Genomic DNA, 24,327 nt, shown 5'->3' on the forward strand with positions numbered 1-24,327 from the left:
CGCCAGTAAGTAAATACAAAGAACAACGGATTGTCGGGCTGAAAGTCACACTTGCTACGTATAACCGCTATCTCGGAACCCTGACCACGAAACTGAATTGTGACCGAGGTAGCATCTACCATGTATGCCAAAAGCCAAATCACAACTGCTCACATACCAACTAAAACATCCCCGAACATGTTTATCTTCTAGTTGCTACCACTGCGATCATCGGCCACTAAGCCACGACTTTGCGATGCCCGAGCGCTTCTTTTATCTTCTTCAAGTCGTCTTCAATTAAATCTGATATGTCATAGCCAGGAGCGAGATTATTGAAGTACGCTGGGAAGAAATCGTAGTCGACTGTCTTTGTGATAAAGTCGTCCTGAACTATCTCCATTTGCTCCAGATCAGTACGGACTCGTGATTCGGAGGCCTTGATCCATTCAGGCCACACGTACTCGTCCGCCAGAGACGTAATCCGACGCACATATGTCCATAATGATGGGTCAAAGTTCAAGTTATTGTAACGTGCCTGGCCTGTACCCGTAGCGTCGATCTGATCGAGCTTCGTGACATTCTCATGGAACCAGCATAGAATCTTATCTTTTGTTAGGGCGATACGATGTTTCGCCGGGTCGTTGGGTGGTAGGATTGGCACTGAACCGTAAGTGAAAGCAGCCATAGTCCCTCCGGGTCGAACCAGGTGTGCCAGCTCTGTTGTAAGATTGGATGGATCGCCATAGTGTATGTATGCACGTCCCGGCAGTGACCATGTCTACAAGACGGCCACTGGGAAAGTCGGTTTCCGGGCTGAACTCATGGAACTTGCGATGCAGAAAACTCATACTCCCTGTACTTCTCTCTTGGGAAAATCGATGTTCTGCCTGTGCTACGTAGCCAGCAGCAGCGTCGCTACAAACGACATGGTCGAAGTGGTGAAGTAGGACTTTGGTCACGGTGCCTCCGCCGGCTCCCACGTCCAACGCTAAATCCCAGTCCCCTCCATGATCTTGGTGATGCTGGAAGATTACGTCGTATAAAGCATCAGGGTATGGTGGACGATGAGATTCGTATGTCTCCCAGTCGATCTTACCGAAGTCAAAGTTGTGAGCGTTGCTGTTCGTTTGAGCCATGGAAGCTTCAAGGAAACTGTTTTATGGCTGTAAGGGTAGAATTGCTCCGATGAGTGAAGATATGCAGAAATTTTAAAGCGTACAATTTCGCTCCTCCAAGGTAAGTGGCTTGCATTAACTATACCTGTCTTTTTCCAGTCGTTATACACATTGACGTTATAATTTAAAATGTAAGGGCTTACACTTTACAACACTACGTAATAAAATTCACTGAAAACTGTATTTTCAGATAATCAGCAAATCGCCTCGTGATGCGAGATCAAAAGTAGGAACTTAATTCACTAAAAGTTGGCGTAGGGTCAGCTGAGCGGGACATCAAATCATAGATTAGAATCAGCTTCAGTAAGCACAACCAAGAATTAACCGTATGAACTTTGATTATTACTTCATTAACCAATCAGCGAAAAGCTTGGTACTGTGGTCTAGTTGGTTATGACATCTCGTTAACACCGAGAAGGTCCCCGGTTCGAGCCCGGGCAGAACCTCATTTTTTTATTTTTTATCTCGAATAACAAGAGTACCCGCATATTTATTTTTACAGAGTAAGATCAGTGCTTTTCAGTTTAGCGTTCACGGAGAAGATAAAACAGTGGGTGTCAAAGAGTTACAGTTTCAAGCCACAGATGCTAAATTGTTCCTCAGCGACGATGAAACTGACAGTTTTTTTTTTTACTAATTAGCAACCAGCAGCAGAGACAAGTACGAGCCTATATAAGTTTCTACGGAAAATGTAACTTAATCATGAGCGAGGTAAGAATTCACGGTAGACAGGAAGAATAAAGCAGATATATGTATAAATCTATGTGGTTAAAAGTCTATTTAGAATAGTCTAATGTCTCTTTTCAGAGAGCATTTAGAGAAGGGCAACAGCACCAATGATGGCCATGAGACCAGCAGGGATGACCTGGGCGGCACCAGCAGTGACGGCAGTGGGGGTGGCAGGAGGAGCACCAGCACCAGTACCGGAGGGGACAACAGGAGGAGCACCAGCGCCAGTGCCGGAGGGAACGGGAGCAGGGTAGTTAGGCTTGGAACCAGTGCCGGTGGGACCGGGAGCAGGGCCGTGGCAGGCAGTGGGCTTGACGAGAGAACCGTTGTTGTCGAAGGGAGCGTAGCCAAGGCACTCAGAGTACTCAGCGGCGCAGGTAGCCTTGTTGGAACCAGCACCAGATCGGCAGGTGTTGTACTTGTCAGTGCACATCTCAGCGCAGTCCTTGGCCTCAGCGGGGGTGGAAGGAGTAGCGGGAGGAGCGTAACCGGTAGGGACAACGGGAACGGTGGTGACGTGGTGGACACCAGTGACAGTGACGGTACCGGGCTTGGTGACGGGGATGGTCTGGTTGCCGTAGGTGAGAGTGGTCTTCTCGGGGCAGTAGGTGGTCAGCTTGGTGACGACCTCAGTGGTGTAGGCAGGGCCAGTAGGCTTGACACCCTCGTGGCAAGACTTGGGCTCGACGAACTTGCCGCTCTCCCAAGGGTTGTAGCCGAGGCAAGCAGCGTACTCAGCAGCGCAGGTAGCCATGTTGGCGTTGGGGGCAACGCGGCACTCATCGAACTTGTCGGAGCACATCTCAGCGCAGTCCTTGGCGTGAGTGGGCTTGGGGGGAGCATAGCCAGTAGCGGTAGCGACGGGCTTGGTGATGGTGCAAGAGCAGTCCTCAATGGTGAGGGTGGTGGCCTTGGTGACAGTGTAGGTCTTGTCGCCGTAGGTCAGGGTGGTGGGAGCAGGGCAGTAGGTGGTCAGGTGAGTGACGACCTCAGTGGTGTAGTGGATGGTCTCGTTGGAAGGAGGAGCATAGTGAGGAGAAGCGTTGGCAGCGCCGAAAAGGGCGGTAGCGAAAGCAGCAGTCTTGACGAAACCCATTATGACGGTTGTGTTTTGGTGGTGAAGTATTAAAGTAGCGAGTGTATTAAGCGAAGGGACGCGGTAAGTTGGATTAAAGAACGAGTGTGATTAGCGAGTCTGGGATGAAGAGGAAAGAAAGAAGACTGGAGAAGAAGAAGGACAAGAGTCTTTATAATTGTTCCCCTTCTTTGCTTTGTTCTATTGTTATCGCAAGATCCCGGACTGCTAGACGAAGCGATCGATCAGTTGTGGACATTTGCGGAGACATGATTAGCACAAGGACCCAAAAAAAGCTCGTGTTTATTTTTGGTCTCGTCTCTTTCTGTCATCCTATACGAAGGGGTAATTTGCCAGTCCGTCAAGCGAATCGTGATCCGGAACTCGGCTCTGGGGGACCTGACTAAAAGGAAATGAACTGGCCAATAGAATGGTCCAGCTGTATACGAGAGGTGCATTTGTTGACTGTCGCCTTGCTTTTTTGCCTCTTTCTGCCCCTGACGCTAGAGGTGGTACCTGCGTTAGGCTTATGACTAGCTCAATGAAGGGAGGCAACACCTTGTTCCTGCGTCTTTTTATTCGAGCGGAACGCGTCGTAAGTTTTCTGTCCAGACGATGCTAGACTGTATCAGTATGTAGGGATGGATGATCTCGGTCGAGTTACCCAGTGCGACAGTCAGAAACCCAGGGAAAAAAACAGTTGACAACCTGGACGAAAACAAGAGGACCGATGGTCCGGGTCCAGTACCAGGGCATTGACACCCCCAGCCCTTTTTTCCTCTGTCTTCTCTTCTTTCTCACTGCCGGTCAACGGCCAATCCGTGTCAAAGCTTTTAAACTTCGTCTCGTTCTGGCCATGCCCGTGTAACGTGTTATTACTCCTTATGCATAACCAACCTGTCAAAAGTCGCTAACGTGTCAGAAGGAAGCTAACGAAGCTTTACCGCTACATAGCAAGAGCATGAATTGAGTCAGCCAGTTTGACTGTGGTCGGACGGAATAAAGTGCTAGCTAAACGGCGCGCCCGCAAGCCTTCGGCGTTGACCGCGGCCGTTTTTGAAGCGCACTGACGGTTGGAGAATGGACTGGACTGGACTAGCAATAACACTTGACGTCACGTTCTTGGTGGAGTTTTGGTAAGTTGAGACATGCAGTCTAGGGTAACAAAATACATTTTGCAAATCCAACAGTAGCATCACAACAACAGATTAAAGGACATTGTGATGAAAGAAACTCATGTTAAATAATATTCTAGATATTTGTAGTGTAGCTTCTCAGCTGAAAACACCACTTGAAGCTGCTGCAGTTGTGGTTCTGATCTTGAATCAATTGCATGTTTGATGTGGACACCGATACCAGTGGTAGGTCCACAATGCATTCATCGCCATTCTAGTTGGAACTTTCTTCCCTGGCAATTTGCCTCTCCAACAACCCTCTCAATTCTCCAGTGCAATCTTCCTGGTCCATAAAAACTTCAACCATCTTGACGCCATCATTTTGCTTGATTGCCTCTGAATCGAGCACAGTCTTCAACTCTCCCCACGTTTTTGCAGAAAAGTATCTCTGCTTCAATTCTTCATCATTGTACCCAAACAATCCTAAAGCATGCTTAAAGTTCCACGGCGCGATATCATTATAGTCTTCTTTCCTACCGTGAATGGCTCGCTCAATTGTGTATCCGTTATTGTTAATGACAAAAATCACAATGTTGAGCTTCTCTTTCACCATGACGCTGATTTCTTGGGCCGTCATTTGCAAACTCCCGTCTCCAATAAAGAGGATCGTGCGCTCCGTATCCTTGTCGTGGCTGTTTTTGTCGCGACGCGCCAGAGCGACACCAAGCGTGGCCGGGAGCATGTACCCAATTGACAACCACGTGACAGCTGTGAAAAAGCGTGATCCCTCAGGGAGTTTCAGAACCTTTCCACCTTCTGCTGCAGTACCTGTCTCTGTCAGAATCGTGTCGCCGCGACGGAACACGGAATTGATGTATGGGTAAAACAGTTCTTGAGTAAGTTGACCAGACGGCTCAAGCTCGCCAGGGTGAGATTTGCTGAGGAATGTTGGTACATCAATCTTGGCGAGCCGCGAAGGTTCAATCTTGCTGAGAAGCTTTTGGATAAAAGGTCGAGGCGGCTGGTCTCGGATGACTTGTTTCGCAATCTTGATCTGATCCAAGGAAAAAGACACTGTCGCGTCCTCGTCAGGAATCGCCGTGAAGATACCAGTATTGATGTTACTCATGTGCGGTCCAAAGAAGAGGATCAGGTCAGAGCCCTTGAAGTATTCGGATGTCTTCTTGTCGCCGCAGTTTGCCAGGTAAACGCCGTGTGCATTGTTCAATTCCTCATTGACAAGACCCTTTCCAAAAGCTGAAGTCCACGTAGGCCAGCCAGTGATATTGATCAACTCGCTGACCTCATCAACAACGTTCATATTTCGACTTTCGCCGTCAACAAGAATCAGTGGCTTCTGAGCTGAGTAGATTCGGTTCAAGATCTTATCAATGCTCCCCGTATCAACCTCCGTAGTCACTGGTGATGGGCTAATAACACTTCTCACATCAAAGTTACTTGTCGAGATGGGCAATTGAACCATATCGTCAGGAATCTGAAGATACACTGGCCTTTGGTGAACCATGACCTGTTCGATGATCCAATCAATTCTCCCCGCAGCGCTCATAATATCTGTCAAACAGACCTGTGCAGCAGTGACATGCGCATGCATGGCAGCAAACCTCTTGTACTCGCCATCCAAGAAAGTATGGTGGACATTCAATCTTGCGCTCTGAGTAGCTCGGGATGGCGCGCCAATAATGTGAAGCACTGGTGCTCGTTCGGCATAGGCACCAGCAATGGCATTAATAGCCGATAGTTCACCTACGCCAAAGGTTGTGATGACTACACCTAGATTGTGCATGCGAGAGTAGCCATCTGCCGCATATGCGGCGTTGAGTTCATTGCAGTTGCCTATCCAGTGCAGACCGGCCGGTTTGATGTAGTCGAGGAGTTTCAGGTTATAGTCGCCTGGAACGCCGAAGACGGAACCAATGCCGAGCTGTTTGAGACGAGTGAAGAGGTACGCCCCGAGGGGAATCGATTCATGTTTGCTTTGTGTCATTGTGGAAGTTTAACGTTTCTTGATAAGGAGATTTAGCAGGGAGTGAATGTCCTCAATCAATTGCGATAATTATATACTCAGTGGTTTCTCTGGCTCTGCCATCCCCGCGTTCACTTGACTTAACGGCCATCCTTATGCCGTGATCGGTTGCCCAATTGGGAATGGTGATTCAATCTCCTTGTCTAGCCGATCCATCATCGACATTTGCCGAGGTAGGATTGTGTGGAGAGATCAACTGAGCATTCGGCCACCACTCACCGCTCGGATGAGGAATAAGAATGATCCTTTAGACAAACTGTTAAAGCCATGAGAAAGCCGTCCGTGACTAGATGCAATGAAGTAGACACGTGATGCTACACGTGATATCCTTCACGCTCCTCTCAACACATAGTCGCGGTCGATATTACTGAAACAACTGTCTAAAGGACTCGGTGTGTCTAAGCTTTAATATAAGATTGATGTGGGTATGCCTCGTGTTTAATAGCTTGATTCATGCAGCCTCGTTAAAAAAGATAGGGCTTGTAGAGTAGACTTATTTGCATATAATATAAAAGCAATACCTGCTAAGTAGCCAATCTTCTTCCTTTATATTAACTTAAGCTTAAAACGCTTATTTAATAGGAATTATCTATTTATATTATCTATTTATATCTTTAAGACTTTTAATTATTTTATAAAGAAATAAGATAATTTAAATAGTAAATATTTAATAATTTAATAATATTATAAGGCTATAAGGCTATACTTTTAAATAAGCTTTTAATAAAACTCTATATTAAAATAAAGCTATATAAAATAATAAGATAATAATAAATACTTTCTTTTTCTATATATAATAAGATAATAATAAATACTTTCTTTTTCTTTATATAATAAAACTATTAATAAAGAAAAATAAAAATAATGATAAAAAAGTAAATTATTTTACTTTTAATATTTAATATATTAAGCTAACTTAAATTATAGTTATAATATTAATATTATATTATTATATTATTTAACCTTATAATTATAGCCTTATAGCTAGGTAATATATAAGGCAATTTTACTATATATATAGTAAAATTATTAAAGTATTATATATTAGCTTAGCCTTATTTTAAGATTTATATAACCTTATAATAATGAAGCTAAAATATATCTTTATAGGCTAAAAACTTTTAATTAAAAATAGTATAATATTAATTATATTTAGCTATAAGGTCTTATAATTCCTTAGTATTTTTATCCCTTAGAGGGATTTATAGTAAATTTAATAGGAAAAATAATAGCTTTATATATTATATTATAAAATTAAAAGAAAAAATACCTTTATAATAAAAGAGATTATATTTTATAATATAATAGGTTAATATAAGCTATAGTTAATAGAACTAGAGATACTTATTTAGACTATTAAAAATAAATATAAATATTCTAAGTAATAGGAAACTCTATTTAAGTTAAAGTCTATAGAAGAAGAAATTTATATATACAGTTAAGAGTTTAGTATAAAGTTAAAACGCTAAAGCGAAACCTAACTAATGCCATAGTCAATTGAACTGAGTCATGTGACTAGACCTCTCACTATGTCATGTGATCGTCTTAATCCTTGTGTAATTACACCATCAAAAATTTCAACGAAGGTTACGTCATCTATAGTGGAAATGCCACAAAGCCAGCGCAACTTCATGGAAGTATCGGAGATAACTCTCTAAACCCGCTAACAGCCACATACCACAGGTGCTCGTGCAGGAAAGGTTTTGTATAGCCAGACCTAAGATGCAGGCTGGATTTATCAGCTAGCTATAAATTCTAAGTTGAGCCCCTTCTAAGATTGAGTACTATATCATTACTCAAGATCTCACTTTCATTATTTCTAGTCCTCCTTTCCACCATGAAGCTTTACGATGCACAAGCCCCCAATCCTTACGCCGTCCGCATATTCATCCTTGAGCGCGGCGGTCTGACACTCGATGTCCAGAGTGTCGATATCATGAACCTGGAAAACCGGCGGCTCGCATATCGTACCCAAGTCAACCCGAGAGGCGAAGTACCAGCCTTGGATATCGACGGCTTCATCTTGACTGAGATAACTGCGATATGCGAATACCTTGATGAAATAGCCGAGGGCGGCAAATCGCTTTTCGGTGAAACCCCGCTAGAGCGTGCCGAAACTCGAATGTGGCTCCGAAGGATGGATCTGGAACTCGCTCAGCCCATAATTGCCTGGTATCGAAACGATCCAGATACGATCGACTTTTACAAAGGAAACCGGTTGCCAACTCCTGAGGTTCGGGTGGCCCAGAAAGTCACTATTAACCAGTTTCTCAATCTCCTCGACGACCAGCTCGAAGGCAAGGAGTACTTATGTGGATCACGATTCTCAGCTGCTGACATTCACTTTTATGGGTTGTTAAAGATGATGGTCATGCAAGTTGTTCCATGGGTTCTTAGTCCTGGGCGCAAGAATGTGGTATCGTACTTTGCAAGGATAGATGCGCGGAAGGCTAGTCAGCAGGCTCTGAAGCCTTTTGAATCAACTGTCTCGACATAGATAACAACTACATCAAAATTGATCAGAAAAGACAAGTTACATGACTGCAATTTCTTGGTAAATGAAACAGTTCAGAGTTATTCACATGGCATAGCACGACCAGAAGAGGCCGGGATGTCGACGGTGTTTGAATGCATGTTGTGACTGTCCTGGTTATATATTACTAGTTACAACGTTTATTTTCGGGTTGGATGCTCGTGGCCCAAATATCATGAGGGAATAGAATCAATTCCAAAGACGGACTCAGAATACATGCGAACTAACATTCCAGGAAGGTCAGGGACTGTATTAATTATTCTGAAGGGGTTCTTCCATATTCCATAAAACTCAACCACGAGATCCAGGATAGCTGGCCCAACTTCCAAATGGCATGATAAATCTGTCTAGTTCACTGATAATAAAATAAATCTATGAGCCGCTTTCCAGATCAGGCTTCTCGGGACTGAGCATATCCTACTTCACCGGCTATCCAAGTAATGGGCCAGTTATCTGCCTGTTTATCAGATTAATGTTTATGAATACTTGAAGCGATACCAGACTGCTATTCAGTCTGCCAAGAACTGTACTTCGATCGAGGAGGTTTCTGGGCAGGATGCCATTGAGGATGTTCTTAGGGGTTCATTCAACGAAGTCAGCGCGGAAGTACTGGAAGATCCAGCTGGTCTTTCTAGGGATCAGCATGTAAAGGTGTTTCGAACTGATGACAAAATATCGGCAACCAAGCATTTCGACCCAAACTTATTACGTGGATTGACAAAGCATGGGATCATCATGTTCAGGAACATCTAGTGGTGTGGAACTACATCTTTATTACCCGAGATGGCAGTTTGCAATCTCGCTAGTATCAGCCTGATATATCTACAGTAGCAGCTTAGCTCAAAAAACTTCTTGATGCCCAATCTTTCAAATGTAAAAGACGAAATAACCAAGACGTATCTCGCAGCTGTCGGTCTTGGCGGCGGAGTAAAACTGTGCGATGGAGTGGGAGGCCGACATTACAACTTACCCTCAAAAGAACTTCCACCGCGTCTAGGTTAGGGACAGCAAAAGATGGGGAGTACTAGATTTCAGGAGGATACATAAGGATCACCTCGTAGTGATCACTTCCAATTTATACACCATAATCAGCCTTTGATGGATCAAGCCTTTTTACCAACCACCACTGGGCCTGTTCCACACGATAACACGCGAGTGGGCTTGTCTGGTTAGGACTTGATCCGCGCTTATCTCATGACCGTGTTTGCGCTACATGGTTGTTGTGATAAGCTCGGTGGCATACTCGTTCAGCTTCGCGTACTCGAACAACAATCCGCAAACGCAGTCGACGAAGGGTCCATAGTAGGGCAAGGGTTATCAATCATACCGAAACCTTGTGCCCGGAGCTTAACAAAAGAATTTGGCAGAATACAAGAATGCCGCTCCATATGCTCCAAAGCATCTCAAATGGTGGACTCTGGGCAGATACATGTTCTGGAAGACATCGCGATAGACAAGAACGGACGGAAAATGCTCGGTTTGATTTGGATACGCAAACGGAAGACTTTCCGCTTTGCAACTAGCCTGCGCCACAATTTGATGGGGGTCTCAGATCAGACCCTAAAGAGACATTTCGCAACTGATGGTAAAGAGGCAGCCGGCTACCTGGTATTCTAGAATAACCCTTTCAACAATTAATTGACATTAATGATAAACCAACTGAATTAGTTCAAAGGACCGAAAATTCCGGATCACGGCAAGAGGGTCCTGGGTATCACGGCACGCAAAGTAGAGTGCGTGTTTATTCTAACCTTTTTAAGTGGCTGTTGGACCAACAAGCTTTACGCATCTCCCAATCAAAATCCCTTGAGACATATCCGACGGCGCCACCTCGTAAAATCAACGATAAGATATGCTTTAGACAGACTCTCGGTTCTTTCCGTCGTTATCTATCACGCCAACTAAACTTACTGACCGTCTTTAAACATAAGAAACGCGAAACCTGCTGTTTCTTTTTTCGTATTACTAGGGCGTTTCCCACCGCCCCCATCGCATAATCTTGACAATGTTCCTCTTTTGCTTCCTCGTCTTGTCTCAACCTTCCAGATCCCGTCACTGAGAGTAACCCATCTGTCGACCTCTAGACGTCTTGAGTAGCTTCAGAATCCATCATGGATCACCTATTTCTACTTCGGGCCAACAGGAGGAGAGGCGTACTGTTGGCTATGGGCATCTTGGTGATCTTTGGGCTGGCGATACACTCTTGGCTGTTCTACTTCCCGTCGACTAGTGACTTGGCTTTCCGGTAAGTGTCAGTTGCAAAGCTTGGTGAATCATTTCTGACTTGTACTCTGATCAGCTCATCTCTCTCGACTCCATTACCAACGAAGCTCTCCGAAAACACACCGCAGCTGATGCACCATCTGTGGAAGCCCTTCCTTCACGAACTCAACGCCACCCAGTTCATATCGAAAGAAGGATACAAATACAAGATCAACAGCAACAACCATAAATGGCGACCCTTGAAGAAGAAGCTGCTCATCCTAGATGTGGATACCCGACTGGACCAAGGCGCTGGGGCTGTGATGAACACGTCGTCACCCTTGAACGCCGACGAGATGACAGGCAGGACAGCTGGAATGATGAATCACTATTTATACGGTATGCTCTATCTTTCTTCTTGTCGTGTTAGGGTTCTAACGTGTCTCTAGCTATGATCCATGGTTATGACTACCAGTTTATCCGAGCCCCCAACTACCGCAACCGTCACGGGACATGGGTGAAAGTCCCCATGATCAAGGAAGCTCTCAAGACCCATGAGACTGTCGTATTCCTCGATGCCGACGCCGTTTTCATGTATCCAGAGATGCCCTTTGAGTGGCTTATGAGTTTATGGAATATCACAGACAAGACCCTTATTGCCATGTCCAACGACCCCGACTCACCAAAAAACCGCGACGCCAAGGGAAAAGTCATGATGAATACAGGTTTCATTATTGCTCGACAAAGCAACCGAACGCAAGAGCTTTTCCACGACTGGAATCAATGCCCAACCGAGAAGAAATACAAGGGCTGTGAGAGATGGGCAAAGGACTGGGCACACGAACAAGCGGCGTTTTCCAATTATGTTCGCTATGATTACAACGCAACGGATGACGTACGGACGATTCCATGTATGGACGGAAATGGAAGTCCCTACATTGGAGACAAGACATGTGGCGGAGTCTTTATTCGTCATCATTGGTTCCACAAAGATTATCCCGCAAACGACCTTCGACAACTTCTACTTGATATGCTTGTGAAGCGGATACACGCCGGGTTTCATCATGCACAGGAACAGAATTTCATAGACGCGAGTCATTATACCCATCCACTCAACAACCTGAAGAATATGTAAATAGATGATAGATACGCAACACATATATAATGAAGACAATATGCATATATAGCTGCGCTCTTACTCTCGTACTCATACCACGCAGTTGCTGGTCCTTTGGGGGCCGTGATAATTGACAAACATCTTGCCTAAGAAGTCTAGGAGTTCTCCTTGATAACAACAAGCGTTTTTATCTAAACGCTTACTCAAATGTAACTCAGTAAGAGATTAAGCGCGCCAGTCCCTGTTTCTCAGTGACGGTCGGCCTATTCCGCATTCATCAACTTCAATGCTGATCTCTCAAAGTCAATGACTAGCTGACAACTTATTACCAGATATTTGCTCCAAGACATGCACTCGCATTTAGCCTCAAGTCCACGACCCTCAAAGGTTCAATGGCACATTAAGCTTACGCCCAGAGAATTGGTAAAGTACGATCTCGTATTGTTTAATACTAGATGTCATCCACTAGCAACATCTTTATAGGGCTCATCCAGTGAATTCCATCCCTGTATTTTACCCGGGTAATCCTACGCCAAGGACTTACCCCGCAACATTGTACTGATTGATTTGCGGGGAACAGGCTGATTTGAGAAAGTCTAACGAGATTAAACCAAGGAAACCCACACGGCAGTTCTTGTGTATAAAAAGATAGAAGCATCGCCTGCAAACATTGACAGTAGACTAGCCAGTTTCTCACTCATAACACTACTGAGTTCTCTTTCATCATGAAGTCTGAGTTATTGTTCCCACTTCTCTCTTTCGTTGGCCAAAGTCTTGCCACCGACTGCCCTCTCATCACCAGCAGGTGGAGCGCGGATCCTTCGGCTCATGTCTTTAACGACACTTTGTGGCTTTACCCATCTCATGATATCGATGCTGGTTTTGACAATGACCCTGATGGAGGCCAATACGCCATGAGAGATTACCATGTCTACTCCATCGACAAGATCTACGGTTCACTGCCGGTCGATCATGGCACGGCTCTATCAGTGGACGATGTACCCTGGGCCTCTAGACAGATGTGGGCTCCTGACGCTGCCCACAAGAACGGCAAATACTACCTGTACTTCCCTGCCAAAGACAAGGATGACATCTTTAGACTCGGTGTTGCTGTCTCAGACACCCCTGGTGGACCGTTCACCCCTGACAAGAGTTGGATCCCCCATACTTTCAGTATCGACCCTGCCAGTTTCGTCGACGATGATGATAAAGCCTATTTGTCATGGGGTGGTATCATGGGAGGCCAGCTTCAGCGATGGCAGGACAAGAACAACTACAACGAATCTGGCACTGAGCCCGGAAACGGTACCGCCGCCTTGAGCCCCCAGATTGCCAAGTTGAGCAAAGACATGCACACTCTAGCAGAGAAGCCTCGCGACATGCTCATCCTTGATCCCAAGACTGGCAAGCCCCTCCTTTCTGAAGACGGAGATCGACGTTTCTTCGAAGGCCCATGGATTCACAAGCGCAACAAGATTTACTACCTTACCTACTCTACTGGCACGACCCACTATCTTGTGTATGCGACTTCCAAGACTCCCTACGGTCCTTACACCTACCAGGGCAGGATTCTTGAACCAGTTGAGGGCTGGACTACCCATGGTAGTATCGTCAAGTACCAGGGTCAGTGGTGGCTATTTTATCACGATGCCAAGACGTCCGGCAAGGACTCTCTTCGCCAGGTAAAGGCCAAGAAGATTTGGTATGATAGCAAGGGAAAGATCTTGACAAAGAAGCCTTGAACATTGGCTAGATAGGGAGACTATAGCAACTAAATCACAGTCCCGCCTAATACTCTATCATGAATTCTAAGTGTAACATCTCGTCTATTTCTTGTTTGATACATCTGTACCACCGTTAGTCACATGTGAATTCGAAGAGATTGAGTAATTATGGAATATGCTTACTGAATTGGAAATGGATGATATCACCGTCTTGTACAACCTGAATAAAAGAGTTAGCTGCTGCGATAACCCGAGATTGGCTACACTTACATAAGATTTTCCTTCCTGGCGATATTTGCCAGCAGCCTTAATTGGAGCCATCGACTTGTTGCCCTCACAGAGATCATGAAAGTCTTGGTAGGTTACCACTTCGGCCTTGATAAATCCTCTCTCGAAATCACTGTGGATAGCACCCGCAGCTTGAGGCGCCAGGCATCCTCGGGGGATCGTCCAACATCTGATCTCCTTCTCACCAGCTAGCACCATATTAGTAAACATTATACTGAACTCTGGGGCGGAAATGACATACCAGTGAAGTAGTACTGCAGACCGAGCTTTGTGAATCCCTCAGTGATAATCTTCTCAAGCTTGGACTTGACCTTGCTCTCCTTGAGGAACTCAGCCTGGGCATCAGGATCATCCTTCATGCTGTGCAGCTTCTCCTCATACTCGATGGAGAAAGGGATAATGTCTTTTGCGGTACCTCCGTGCTCAGTCACCCACTTTGCTATCGATGGAAGATACTTGCTCTTCTGTCTGAGATAGTCCTTCATGGTCAGGTTGACGAGGTAGATGACTGGCTTGGTGGTGATAAGTTGAATCTTTTCGTTGATGAGTGCGATCTCGGCTGGGGTCCAGCTTCCGTCTCTGACTGGCTGACTTTTCTCCAACATCTATTATGAGATTGTGGATTAGTACGTGTTTCGGGATTGAGTTTGAGTTAAGCCAGAACTTACTGCTCGAATCTTGGTTGTGGTCTCGTAAAAGAGAGGCAGCATCTTGTACTTGCCGCCAGCCTTTTTCACAATCATTTCCTCAGCGACGATTTGCTTGTCCAGAATGTCTGACATAATGTTAGTAGTCGCCGGATGCCTTAAAGAGTAGATACATACCCAAGTCCTTCTTGCAAAGCTCGCTCTGAATGGTGTCTGGAAGGTACAAAGGTTAGCTCAGTGGATTCACAGTACGCTTTGGTGCAACTGACCCAAGTCACGAACAGGGTCGATCGAATCATCTACGTGCAGGACCTGATCGTTATCAAACGCACTATCGAAATGCGCGTTAGTTGAAGTCACAAAAGATTTAGAACTCATCCTACCGAACAATGTGGAAGATACCGTCGACGGCTTGGATATGTGACAGGAAAGCGTTACCAAGACCTTCTCCCTGAGAAGCGCCCTTGATCAAACCAGCGATATCGGTGACCTGGAGGTAAGCTGGGTACATGGACGGAGGCTTCCACAAGTCGCAAAGAAAGTCCTAGATGGTATCAGTCGTTTGTTCTCTTGATTGAACTAGTGAAACCTACATATCGAGCATCGGGAACAGCACATCTGGCTTCATTGGGCTCGATTGTGCAGAAGGGGTAGTTCTCGGCCGCAGCGCTCTGCTCGGTCAAAAGGTTGAACAAACTGGACTTTCCCACGTTGGGAAGACCAACGCATCCCATCTTGAGGTTCTTGCGGACCCTTCCAAAGGCGACGACATTGTCAATAACTGCTTCGGGTTTCTTGGGAGCCATTTTTGTGTAAATTGATGAAGAAACAATTATGTAGAGATTTATGTTGAGCACACAGAAAGTAAGCCAGTTATTATTTGAATGAGTTTTCAAAGTGGTCTGATAGCCCACTTAAAGACATGGGTATGATGTGTTCTAGCCGAAGCCACTGCATAAACCGACATAAGCCTTGATAAGGGTAGTTATGCTGATGAAAAGAACTATCTAGTAACTCGCGAGTCACATTTACAAGCTTAAAAAACTCTGTTGGAATACTATTTTCTGTTAAACTTCACACGTTCAAACTATTCGCGATTCCACGGGCTTTCAATGATATGCCTCAAGGGTATCACGTGCTGGACCCTGAATCTCTTGGAGGTGGGACTGAAAGTTATACGAGCCAATAGAAACAAAGGATTAGATAAGGAATTGTTCCGGTGCAAGGTTTATTATATTATCAATTGCTATTTATGGACCAGCCACTCATGTTCAAGTATCTTTTCGATTGCCCCCCTTGGCTTGATTCATTCAAGAACTCTATAATCCACACTCTTCAGCTTTACTGGGCCAATTCTGTCCTGGCCGAAAGGACGTATATACTACTATGCTTTCACCCTTTAGTTGTTGCAACCATTGGCAGCGTTGGCATTGGCACCATTGTTCTGTCCTCCTTGGTGGTGACGGGCTTCCAAATCTCGCTTGTTGTTGCATCCAGCGTTGTTGTTTCCATTGTTGGCCTGAGCATTGTCCTGAGCGTTGTTTCCATTGTTGGCCTGAGCATTGTCCTGAGCGTTGTTTCCGTTGCTGTTCTGGCCATTGTTTTGAGCGTTGTTGTTTCCGTTAGCGTTGGCATTAGCGTTTCCGTTTCCGTTGTTTCCATTGGCAGCAGCGTTGTTGTTCTGTCCGCCCTGGTGGTGTCTGGTCTCGAGCTCTCGCTTGTTGTTACCATTGCCATTGCAGTTGTTGTTATTGGCTTGGGCGTTGGCGTTGCCATTGCCTCCTTGGTTACCCTGATGATGGCGAGCAACGAGTTCTTCGTCCCTCTTGGCGTTGCATCCCGCATTGTTCGCTGCTGCATTGTTGTTGTTGTTGTTGTTGTTGTTGTTGCCGTTCTGGTTCTGGTTTGCCTGAGCAGCCTGGTTGCCCTGTTGGCCTTGTTTGTTTTGGCCACCTTGGTGGTGAGGCTATTTTATGTATTAGTCAATGAGTCACTGATGCAAGCGCCTGTAAGACTAACCTCTCGCACTTCAATAGTGGTAAAGATTGGCAGAGCGCTTCCAGGGGCAGCACCAAGAGCCATCAAGGCCTATGAAGTTGTCAGTAGTGGATCAGTGAACCAGAAAAAGGGACGTACTGCAAGCTTTCCAGCACCTGAAGAGATAACTCGACCGTCACGGGAGAAAGCCTGAGCGGCGAGAGCAGCGACGAAAACGTTGGTGAAGTACATGTTGATTGTTGAGTGGTTTTGAAGAGTAAAATAAATCTGACCGGCAGGTAGAGTTGGAAAGATAAATGAACAGGACTAGCCTTGAATGAAATATTGAGAAAGAAAAGTAATGAATTGCGTCAAGCAATGTTCAGATGAATGTAGAAGTGAGAATGAGATGAATGGTACGATTATTCTTTGGCGAGGAATGGGGTAGCTCTTATACTCTTCATCCCAATCTTGAAATAACTATTCATCTGCTTTCATCTCCCATCTCAAAGTGTTGATGTCAGTCCCTGGTCCCCCAGTTTGCAGGATATTCAAACACGAAGCCAAGATCAGACTTGGAATGTTTTGGCTTGATGCCGAGTTGCCGCCTTCTTCGAGAGGTAGATTCTACTGGAACAGCAATAGCGCGCGTCATGATACCTTCTCTATACTCACTAGTCACCGTCGAGGAGGTTGATATCGGAGGTGACGGAGACGGCCAATCATGAATAGGCCATGTCGGCCGAAATTCGCGACAAAGAGAAAACTCCTTGATTGGTGGAAAGGGTAGTTCAGCTGGTGTTTCTGCTTGTTTCATGAAACCCGTCTTAACCGTAGCGCTGCCCCTGATACACCTACTACACTATATGCTTCAAGTTCCCCAAGAATGAAACCCTCCCCACCTTGAAACAGTACCCAAAGAAACTGCCAAACACTCTGACAATTGAAGGTCCTGGTCAATGCGACGTTGCCACATCTTCGGGACGAATCTCAATCCATACAACAGGGACACTATTTCCAGAGGCTATTTTCACTCATCTGAACTACCAGATTTGGGCTTAGCGCCCTTCGCTCAACGTTTCGCCTTGGCGTTTCAAGGATTGAATTGACAGCCGAATATCCGCTTACACATACAGAGTCACTGGGAGAGAAGTTTCTTGTTTTATATGCATTGTTGGAATCTCAGAGGTCCAAAACTCACTTCACCAAGACATACTTAGACCCCCTTCTACTACTAGCGCTTTGAACTGCTCAACCGACACTCCATCTCATTTACAATCAATTACTTCATTTAAAGAAACAACACTCAGCCATGCAGTCTTTATATCATCCTTTAACCGACAATGACGAACTACATGGCGGTGAAAAAAGGGTCCTCGATTCGTCGTTTATTGAAAGACACATCAGGATCCCAAGTCGATTTACGCGTTACTCACAGCATCCATACCTAATATGGGTTTGCCACGGTATATTATTATCGCTATCACTTGTTTTCTTCGTATCGTCACTGTTATTGCGGGCCAATCTCCATTGCAATGCCGCTTCAAACATTCCATCATACCCCTACTGTAAGTATAGGACATACCTACTGTTCACTGTCATGCATGTTTCTAATATCGTACAGCTCCAGCCGAGGAGGTTGCAGACTTCCATACCGTCCGTTACAACATCACACCCACCACCAAAGAAACCGAGTTCATCGGATTTGGCCCCGAAGTCGACAAAGCATGGGAGCATGTCACGTATGATGTTGGTGACCAAATGATAACGCGCGACGAGCTTGACAATCTCGGTCTCGACCCTTCGTCTCTTACCATCAAGGATCCCAAGACAGGTCAAAAGGGTTATCGTGTTGGCATTCAAGTGTTCCACCAACTCCACTGCCTCAACCTATTGAGACAAGCGACCTACAGTGATTACTATTCACACACTGGAGGAGACATTGATGTTGAGCCGATGGATCTCAGAGGGCATCTGGGTAAGCATCTTCTAGGACCTTCAATTAGTCACGGCACTAACACAATACACAGACCATTGCGTTGAGTTTCTGAGAACGAACTTGATGTGCCAGAGCGACACTGGCGTTTTCGCATTCAAGTACTACGATGGTTTCGAGGGACACTGGCCGGACTTCAGCACACCACATACATGTCGTAACTTCAGTGCTATACGAGACTGGGCTTTTGAACACGCAGTTGTCTTTGGCGACGAACAGTAGCGTTGAGGTAATAATAGCGAATTTATATAGACTTGGGAACATTAGGCGCAGCATTTCAAGCATTAATTACACTTGGTTACTATTATCTCGTAGTGAATCGAACAAAACGATATGGCTATACATTATTTCATTATACAGTATAACTCATTAGACATAAGGAGACTATCAAGAAGCCGATGTACTATCAATCATACCCCACCACGCAAACCCCAGCTCATCTTCACATCCCTACACTTCCCGTTTCAAGCTTGCGGTCAGTACCTAAGGATACTTGACACCGAACACAGGCGACTCCGAATGATCCCAATCACTCTTCACCTTCTCGTCTCCAAAGATTCTCAAGGCCTGGTACTTCACCTTGTACTTGCCAGCTGGGGCGTATCCACCATCGGCAAGCTTACCGTTCCACACAATGTGACCCTTACTCATAGGGTTCCACTGCACAGGGAATCCAGCGGGTGCACCGAGACTCTTGGAAGAGTTTGTGCCGACAGGAATGAGCTCGGCTTCAAGCTTGGCTGAGCCGAGCGCAAGGTTCCAGGCCAGAGCGGGAGCAGGTTGAGCATTAGTAGCATTCTGACCCTTGACGGGAAGGATGAAAGTCGTGTTGGCGGGGACGGGAGTGAGGTTGTCCTTGTCATTGGACTTGGCGATCCATGTATCGTCAGATCCCAAGACAACAGAGTCGTGCAGGGAACCTGTCAAGCCCTGGTAAGGAAGAGACAGAGATACTCCGGTACCGTTGATGGCGACGTAACCAGACCAAAGAGCAAGACGCTTGGCGTCAAGACCTTCAGGAGCAGAAGGGATAACCTCGATGGTGACCTTCTCACCCGCACCGATGGAAAGCTTGGTCTCGCTGAACTCGAGCTCAGCATGAGCGTCGGCAGCCTCGTTGGGGAAGGAAGAAGCATAAATGCTATCCTTGTCGAGGGTGTAGATGCTCTTGGTAGGGATGTGAGAGACGCTGAGAGCAACCTCCTCCTTACCAGTGTTGTGAAGGGTGAAGTTGCGGACCTTGATGAAGTTGTCAGTGTCGTTGAAGGACAAGCTAGAAACGTCGAGCAATAGTGTCGAGTACGCAGCGTCGTAGGCTTGAATCATGCCACCACCTTGTTGAGGCACGGGTGCCAGGTAATCAGAGAATCCTGTACCGTCGTTGAAGAGCTGAGGGTTTGAGGTTGACGCAAGAAGGTTCTCAATAGTCTCAGGGTCGAGAGTTCCTCGGACCTCAGCAATGAGAGCGATAGTAGCGGCGACGAGGGGGCAAGCCATTGAAGTTCCAGAAAGAACAGCGTAACCACCCTTGGCAAGAGGGTAAGTTGAAAGAATGTTTCCACCGGGAGAGCCAAATTGGGGCTTGACGTCCATCTCCCAGGTAGGTCCCCAAGAGGAGTAAGTGCTCACTGCACCACCCGTCTTGTCGTTCTTGCTCTCCTCCATGATGACATCTCCATCAGAACCAGAAGACATCTCGAGTGTGACCTTGGAACCTTCCTTGAGGAGACCCATCCACTTAGCACCGACGTTGGAAGTGACCATACCGGCTGCGAGGATACCATCCACGGTAGAAACGTCGATTTCATTGGCACCGCCGGCGTTGTTGTAGACGATGAAGTACTTGGCACCGGCGTTGGCAGCGTTCTGGGCCTTTTGAACAAAGGTACAAGATCCTCGGCGGACCACGACAATGAACTTGCTAAGGTCAGGTGTATCGGCGGGATAAGCATCGCAACCGCCATTTGCCACAGAGGTGTCGAAACTAGGAGCCCAGATAGGAAGCTTGACATCATCCCAAGCAGCGGGAGTACCAGCAGTCATGCCAAAGGCAATCTTGGCATCACTTCCGTCGACGGTGTAGTGGTGCTGCTTGAGAAGCGAGATGTACTTGCTGTTATCGTAAGAGGCAATGGCCATGACCTTGTTACCGTTCGCCGCGGTACTAGCATAGAACATGCCAACATCGCCAGAGTTACCAGCAGACACAGGGCATGGCACACCCTTCTCGACGATACGAGAGACGGCAACGGCCCAAGGTTCCTCTGACCAACCGCTGGGACCTCCGATAGAGGCAGTGATGATATCAGCACCATCTTGGTAAGCTTGGTTGTAAGCAGCGATGAGGACATCATTGCCGGCCTCACCAGAACAACCAAAGACTCGGTAAGCACCAAGAGTGACTCCTGGAGCTGCACCAGTGAAGCCGAAGGGGTTGGTTTGAGCAGCGATAGTTCCTGCAACGTGAGTACCATGGCCACCGCAGTCCATGGGGTCGTCATCGGGGTAAACGGCGTTGAAACCATCGTAGTCATCACCAACCAGATCTGTGCCGAAAGACACAAGACAGTCGGGACCGAAGCAACCACCCAGAGCTGGGTGCTTGTAGTCGATACCAGTGTCAATAACAGCAACCTTGATTCCATGTCCAGTGATTCCCTTCTTGCGAAGCTTGTCAACCTGAGTCATGACATGGGGCGAGAAAGTATCAGAGGTATCATTGACAGCTCTCTTAGAAAGAGGAGCCTTCATTCCTGGCTCCGCTGTCCATTCAACGCGAGGTGTAGGGATACCGTAGACCTTTACAGGCCAGACGTTCTTAACAACTGGAAGAGCAGCCATCTTGGCAGCCAGCTCTTCAGCAGATGCAACATCGTCAAATTGGACTGAAACACCCTTGAAGAGGTCGTAGTCAAATTTAACACGGGTGGTAGACTGACCTTCTGTCTTGTCGTAAAAGACAGAAGTATCCTGGCTCTCCTCGAACTCGAAGATGTAAGCACCAGGCAAGTGGGCAACAGTGCCCTGTTCGGGCTGCGGAGGCTGAGACAGCTCGTCCTGAGCGAGAGACAGCCCTGCGAAAAGCAAAGCCGATAGTCCTAAACGAACCATGACTAGATAAAAGAGTGTGTTTGCTTGATTGAAAGAGCGACAAGACAAAAACAAAAAGACCCAATAATGAATGTGGTCTGAGAGTCAAGAGAGTGTGGTTGAGGAGGAGAGCTTGGCAGTATGAACAAGGTCAGGAAAATACATTATATATGACAGTTCAAGGTACGGCACATGCTGGAAATGATACAGATACGGCAGGTCGCTATCATGATTAGAGAGATGGCATCACATGGGATCAGTTACCAGATACAGCACATATAGCATTGATAGAGCAGAAGTTCCCATGCAGCAATCATAAGTTCCTGAATATGCTCTGATTCCCCAGTCGTGCATTATCTCAAACCTCCCTCTTCGAGACAAGCGCAGCGAAGATCGGAATAGATTTCGAGGGTGGAGATTGGGTCTACACCAATTATAACAAGGCCTCTCCAAGTCTAGGTCCTTGGCATTCAGGGGCACGACAGGGGTTCGCGTTGTGATCCCTGCAACCTTCGAGTTTGGGGATTGAATGCCGAAGGGACTTTTAGAAATCGTTGCTCCAAAGGCGCAATTGGTCCGTGATTCCAGGGGAGCTGCGTTGCATATCGTCTGGTGTTGTGCATTGAGAGGCTGTGATGCGCCTTTTGTTGCCGATACCGTCTTGGCTTGAAACTGACAGTTTGATCGAGCATCTATCTAGATTTCAAGTGGTTAATGCCCACACAGGTAGCATTCATCGGCCCCAGGTTGATCAATTCCCTCCGCTGTTTCTCTTCATCCCATCACTATAACAGGTAGTGATATCAGCTGAGGCAAAGAAAGGAGATTTGAGATTTATTAAATAAGGTTCAAGGATAGGTAACTGTAACTGGTGCAATTCTAAATATTGCCTTTTTGTCAAATGCAACCTCAATCTCTCTTACCCATCGAGTTAATGATCCCCTCCATGTTTGCAAACTCAAACTCATGCATCATTTCCTTCCACAGTCGATCCTGAACTTCCGGTCGATCCGCGCTATAATAATATTGTCCGAACCTGTGCTGTTGTTAGACTGTATCAGAAAAACTGTAGATAACAACAACTCACGGATAAATTCGCCAGTCCATCACGTATGAACCATGCGTTTCTTCTCCCTTGACAACAGCTGCATCAACATAGGTTGAAGCGCCTTGTTCTTGAGTGCGTCCAATAAACCGCGCCATGATGGTCATGAATATTTTGAAGACTATCGGCGCTTTGTCCATGAGACCAGTGCCCTTGGTCAGTCCCGGGTCGACACAGTTGATGATGACGTCTTGAGGGTCGATGTGACGCGCTAGCTTATCGATAAAGAGCTGCCCGAGTAGTTTCGACTTGGCGTAGTGTGGCATTCCATCAAAAGTCGCTTCAGAGTCGAAAGCGGGGATTAATGGGTCTGACTTTGCTTCAGGTAGTTCACAGTGCATGGAGGTTCCTGAATTGACGACAGTCAATCGACCCGGTTGTGATGGCGATGCTTTTTTCTTCTTCAGAAGAGGTAGAAGAAGAACCGAGAGGTACATGGTAGACAAGAAGTTGACCTGGATAGTCTCTTCATGGCCAGTGGACTCATTGATTCGGAGAGTGGCGTTGCCCATGCCAGCATTGAGAATGGCATAGTCAAGACGAGGGAGCGTTTCGCAACGCTTCACAAACGCGTCAATAGAGATATAACTTCCCATATCAAGTGACCAAACTTCGATACTGGTGTCCGAGGCGATTCCTTTCAACTGTTGAGCTGCCTCACGACCTTTGGCCTCTGAGCGAACAGCGATGATGAGATGGCTCAGCCCATGCTGAAGAAGAAGCTTTGCACAAGCCAGACCGATGCCATTGTTGGCACCAGTTACAATAGCCGTTTGACCTGAGAGATCAAGGCTTTTTGGAGGCAGTTGTGGTTTGGTGAATTGAGAAGTGATCAGAAGACGCAAGGACGATAGGGTAAGTGCAGGAAGCCTGGAGGAGGCACTGGCGAAACTGAATGTTCTGGCTACCATTGTGATTGTCTGAGTAATTAAAAGAGGAGATTATATTGAGAGGTAACGATGTTCTATTGATGTTCAGTTAAGTGCTTCTGAACGATGTCCAACTCTTTGTACTTATATATTGGTTCACGATGTTCTACTGTCTGTATTTGCATGACTGGTAAAATCGTACTAAAGCCATTTTGGATATCAAACTGGTCCAACTCCTCCGCAACTCCGCAGTATACACGTCAATAATCTGAGCCTCACAAGCCGTCAGCAGATTAGTAGATTGAAGCTGCGAATCGAATATAATCTCCTGGTCAAGTGCGATTTTTCGGATCTAACGACGACCACAATGCAATCCCAATATGGCTAGTCTGAAAGTTCAACGCGACAATCACGCGCTAATTGGATGAGAGGAAGATCAACCGTGTCTAGGATCGGAGGAATTCAACCCCGAAGGATGATTCGCCTCACAAGGCTAGGACTAATTAGGACATCAATCTGGTTAATGATTAATGTGGATACGCCGCCTTATCTCTAACCAGTAGCAAGCCTCTCTGCCTCCTTATCCAGATGTCAGCATTGAGGTTGGTGTTTGACCACATTGTATTCCCTTTCCGGAGCAAATCCACAACTCTCTCCTCGGG

General features: G+C 46.3%; 11 protein-coding genes across 11 annotated transcripts; 4 read left to right on the forward strand and 7 right to left on the reverse strand.

The window, feature by feature from the left end:
• Positions 1-217: 217 nt before the first annotated feature.
• Positions 218-1,115, reverse strand: FSST1_012917 (class I SAM-dependent methyltransferase; the record flags this gene model as incomplete). Its single annotated transcript, XM_083236184.1, has 2 exons — positions 218-639; positions 683-1,115. 2 exons carry the CDS (start codon positions 1,113-1,115, stop codon positions 218-220), a joined length of 855 nt encoding a protein of 284 aa, XP_083082613.1.
• Positions 1,116-1,968: 853 nt separating this feature from the next.
• FSST1_012918 (uncharacterized protein) lies at positions 1,969-2,979 on the reverse strand (the record flags this gene model as incomplete). The annotated part of the gene is made up of 1 exon (XM_083236187.1): positions 1,969-2,979. One exon carries the CDS (start codon positions 2,977-2,979, stop codon positions 1,969-1,971), a length of 1,011 nt encoding a protein of 336 aa, XP_083082614.1.
• Positions 2,980-4,347: 1,368 nt separating this feature from the next.
• Positions 4,348-6,078, reverse strand: FSST1_012919 (thiamine diphosphate-binding protein; the record flags this gene model as incomplete). Its single annotated transcript, XM_083236188.1, has 1 exon — positions 4,348-6,078. One exon carries the CDS (start codon positions 6,076-6,078, stop codon positions 4,348-4,350), a length of 1,731 nt encoding a protein of 576 aa, XP_083082615.1.
• Positions 6,079-7,954: 1,876 nt separating this feature from the next.
• Positions 7,955-8,614, forward strand: FSST1_012920 (glutathione S-transferase; the record flags this gene model as incomplete). The annotated part of the gene is made up of 1 exon (XM_083236189.1): positions 7,955-8,614. The coding sequence occupies one exon, from the start codon at positions 7,955-7,957 to the stop codon at positions 8,612-8,614; it is 660 nt and encodes a 219-aa protein (XP_083082616.1).
• A 2,147-nt stretch (positions 8,615-10,761) lies between these two features.
• On the forward strand, positions 10,762-11,987 carry FSST1_012921 (uncharacterized protein; the record flags this gene model as incomplete). Its single annotated transcript, XM_083236190.1, has 3 exons — positions 10,762-10,895; positions 10,950-11,251; positions 11,302-11,987. 3 exons carry the CDS (start codon positions 10,762-10,764, stop codon positions 11,985-11,987), a joined length of 1,122 nt encoding a protein of 373 aa, XP_083082617.1.
• A 707-nt stretch (positions 11,988-12,694) lies between these two features.
• FSST1_012922 (glycosyl hydrolase) lies at positions 12,695-13,711 on the forward strand (the record flags this gene model as incomplete). Its single annotated transcript, XM_083236191.1, has 1 exon — positions 12,695-13,711. The coding sequence occupies one exon, from the start codon at positions 12,695-12,697 to the stop codon at positions 13,709-13,711; it is 1,017 nt and encodes a 338-aa protein (XP_083082618.1).
• An 84-nt stretch (positions 13,712-13,795) lies between these two features.
• Positions 13,796-15,434, reverse strand: FSST1_012923 (P-loop containing nucleoside triphosphate hydrolase protein; the record flags this gene model as incomplete). The annotated part of the gene is made up of 9 exons (XM_083236192.1): positions 13,796-13,815; positions 13,877-13,913; positions 13,964-14,169; positions 14,223-14,586; positions 14,650-14,756; positions 14,806-14,841; positions 14,898-14,959; positions 15,012-15,172; positions 15,222-15,434. 9 exons carry the CDS (start codon positions 15,432-15,434, stop codon positions 13,796-13,798), a joined length of 1,206 nt encoding a protein of 401 aa, XP_083082619.1.
• Positions 15,435-16,027: 593 nt separating this feature from the next.
• FSST1_012924 (uncharacterized protein) lies at positions 16,028-16,857 on the reverse strand (the record flags this gene model as incomplete). Its single annotated transcript, XM_083236193.1, has 3 exons — positions 16,028-16,594; positions 16,648-16,716; positions 16,765-16,857. The coding sequence occupies 3 exons, from the start codon at positions 16,855-16,857 to the stop codon at positions 16,028-16,030; spliced, it is 729 nt and encodes a 242-aa protein (XP_083082620.1).
• Positions 16,858-17,917: 1,060 nt separating this feature from the next.
• FSST1_012925 (oxidase ustYa family protein) lies at positions 17,918-18,823 on the forward strand (the record flags this gene model as incomplete). The annotated part of the gene is made up of 3 exons (XM_083236194.1): positions 17,918-18,173; positions 18,230-18,583; positions 18,636-18,823. The coding sequence occupies 3 exons, from the start codon at positions 17,918-17,920 to the stop codon at positions 18,821-18,823; spliced, it is 798 nt and encodes a 265-aa protein (XP_083082621.1).
• Positions 18,824-19,084: 261 nt separating this feature from the next.
• On the reverse strand, positions 19,085-21,712 carry FSST1_012926 (peptidase S8/S53 domain-containing protein; the record flags this gene model as incomplete). The annotated part of the gene is made up of 1 exon (XM_083236195.1): positions 19,085-21,712. The coding sequence occupies one exon, from the start codon at positions 21,710-21,712 to the stop codon at positions 19,085-19,087; it is 2,628 nt and encodes an 875-aa protein (XP_083082622.1).
• Positions 21,713-22,600: 888 nt separating this feature from the next.
• FSST1_012927 (uncharacterized protein) lies at positions 22,601-23,707 on the reverse strand (the record flags this gene model as incomplete). The annotated part of the gene is made up of 2 exons (XM_083223763.1): positions 22,601-22,727; positions 22,779-23,707. The coding sequence occupies 2 exons, from the start codon at positions 23,705-23,707 to the stop codon at positions 22,601-22,603; spliced, it is 1,056 nt and encodes a 351-aa protein (XP_083082623.1).
• Positions 23,708-24,327: the final 620 nt, after the last annotated feature.

This window comes from Fusarium sambucinum, chromosome III (genome assembly GCF_050947815.1).
Source record: "Fusarium sambucinum isolate potato_lamoka chromosome III, whole genome shotgun sequence".
NCBI lineage: Eukaryota > Fungi > Ascomycota > Sordariomycetes > Hypocreales > Nectriaceae > Fusarium > Fusarium sambucinum.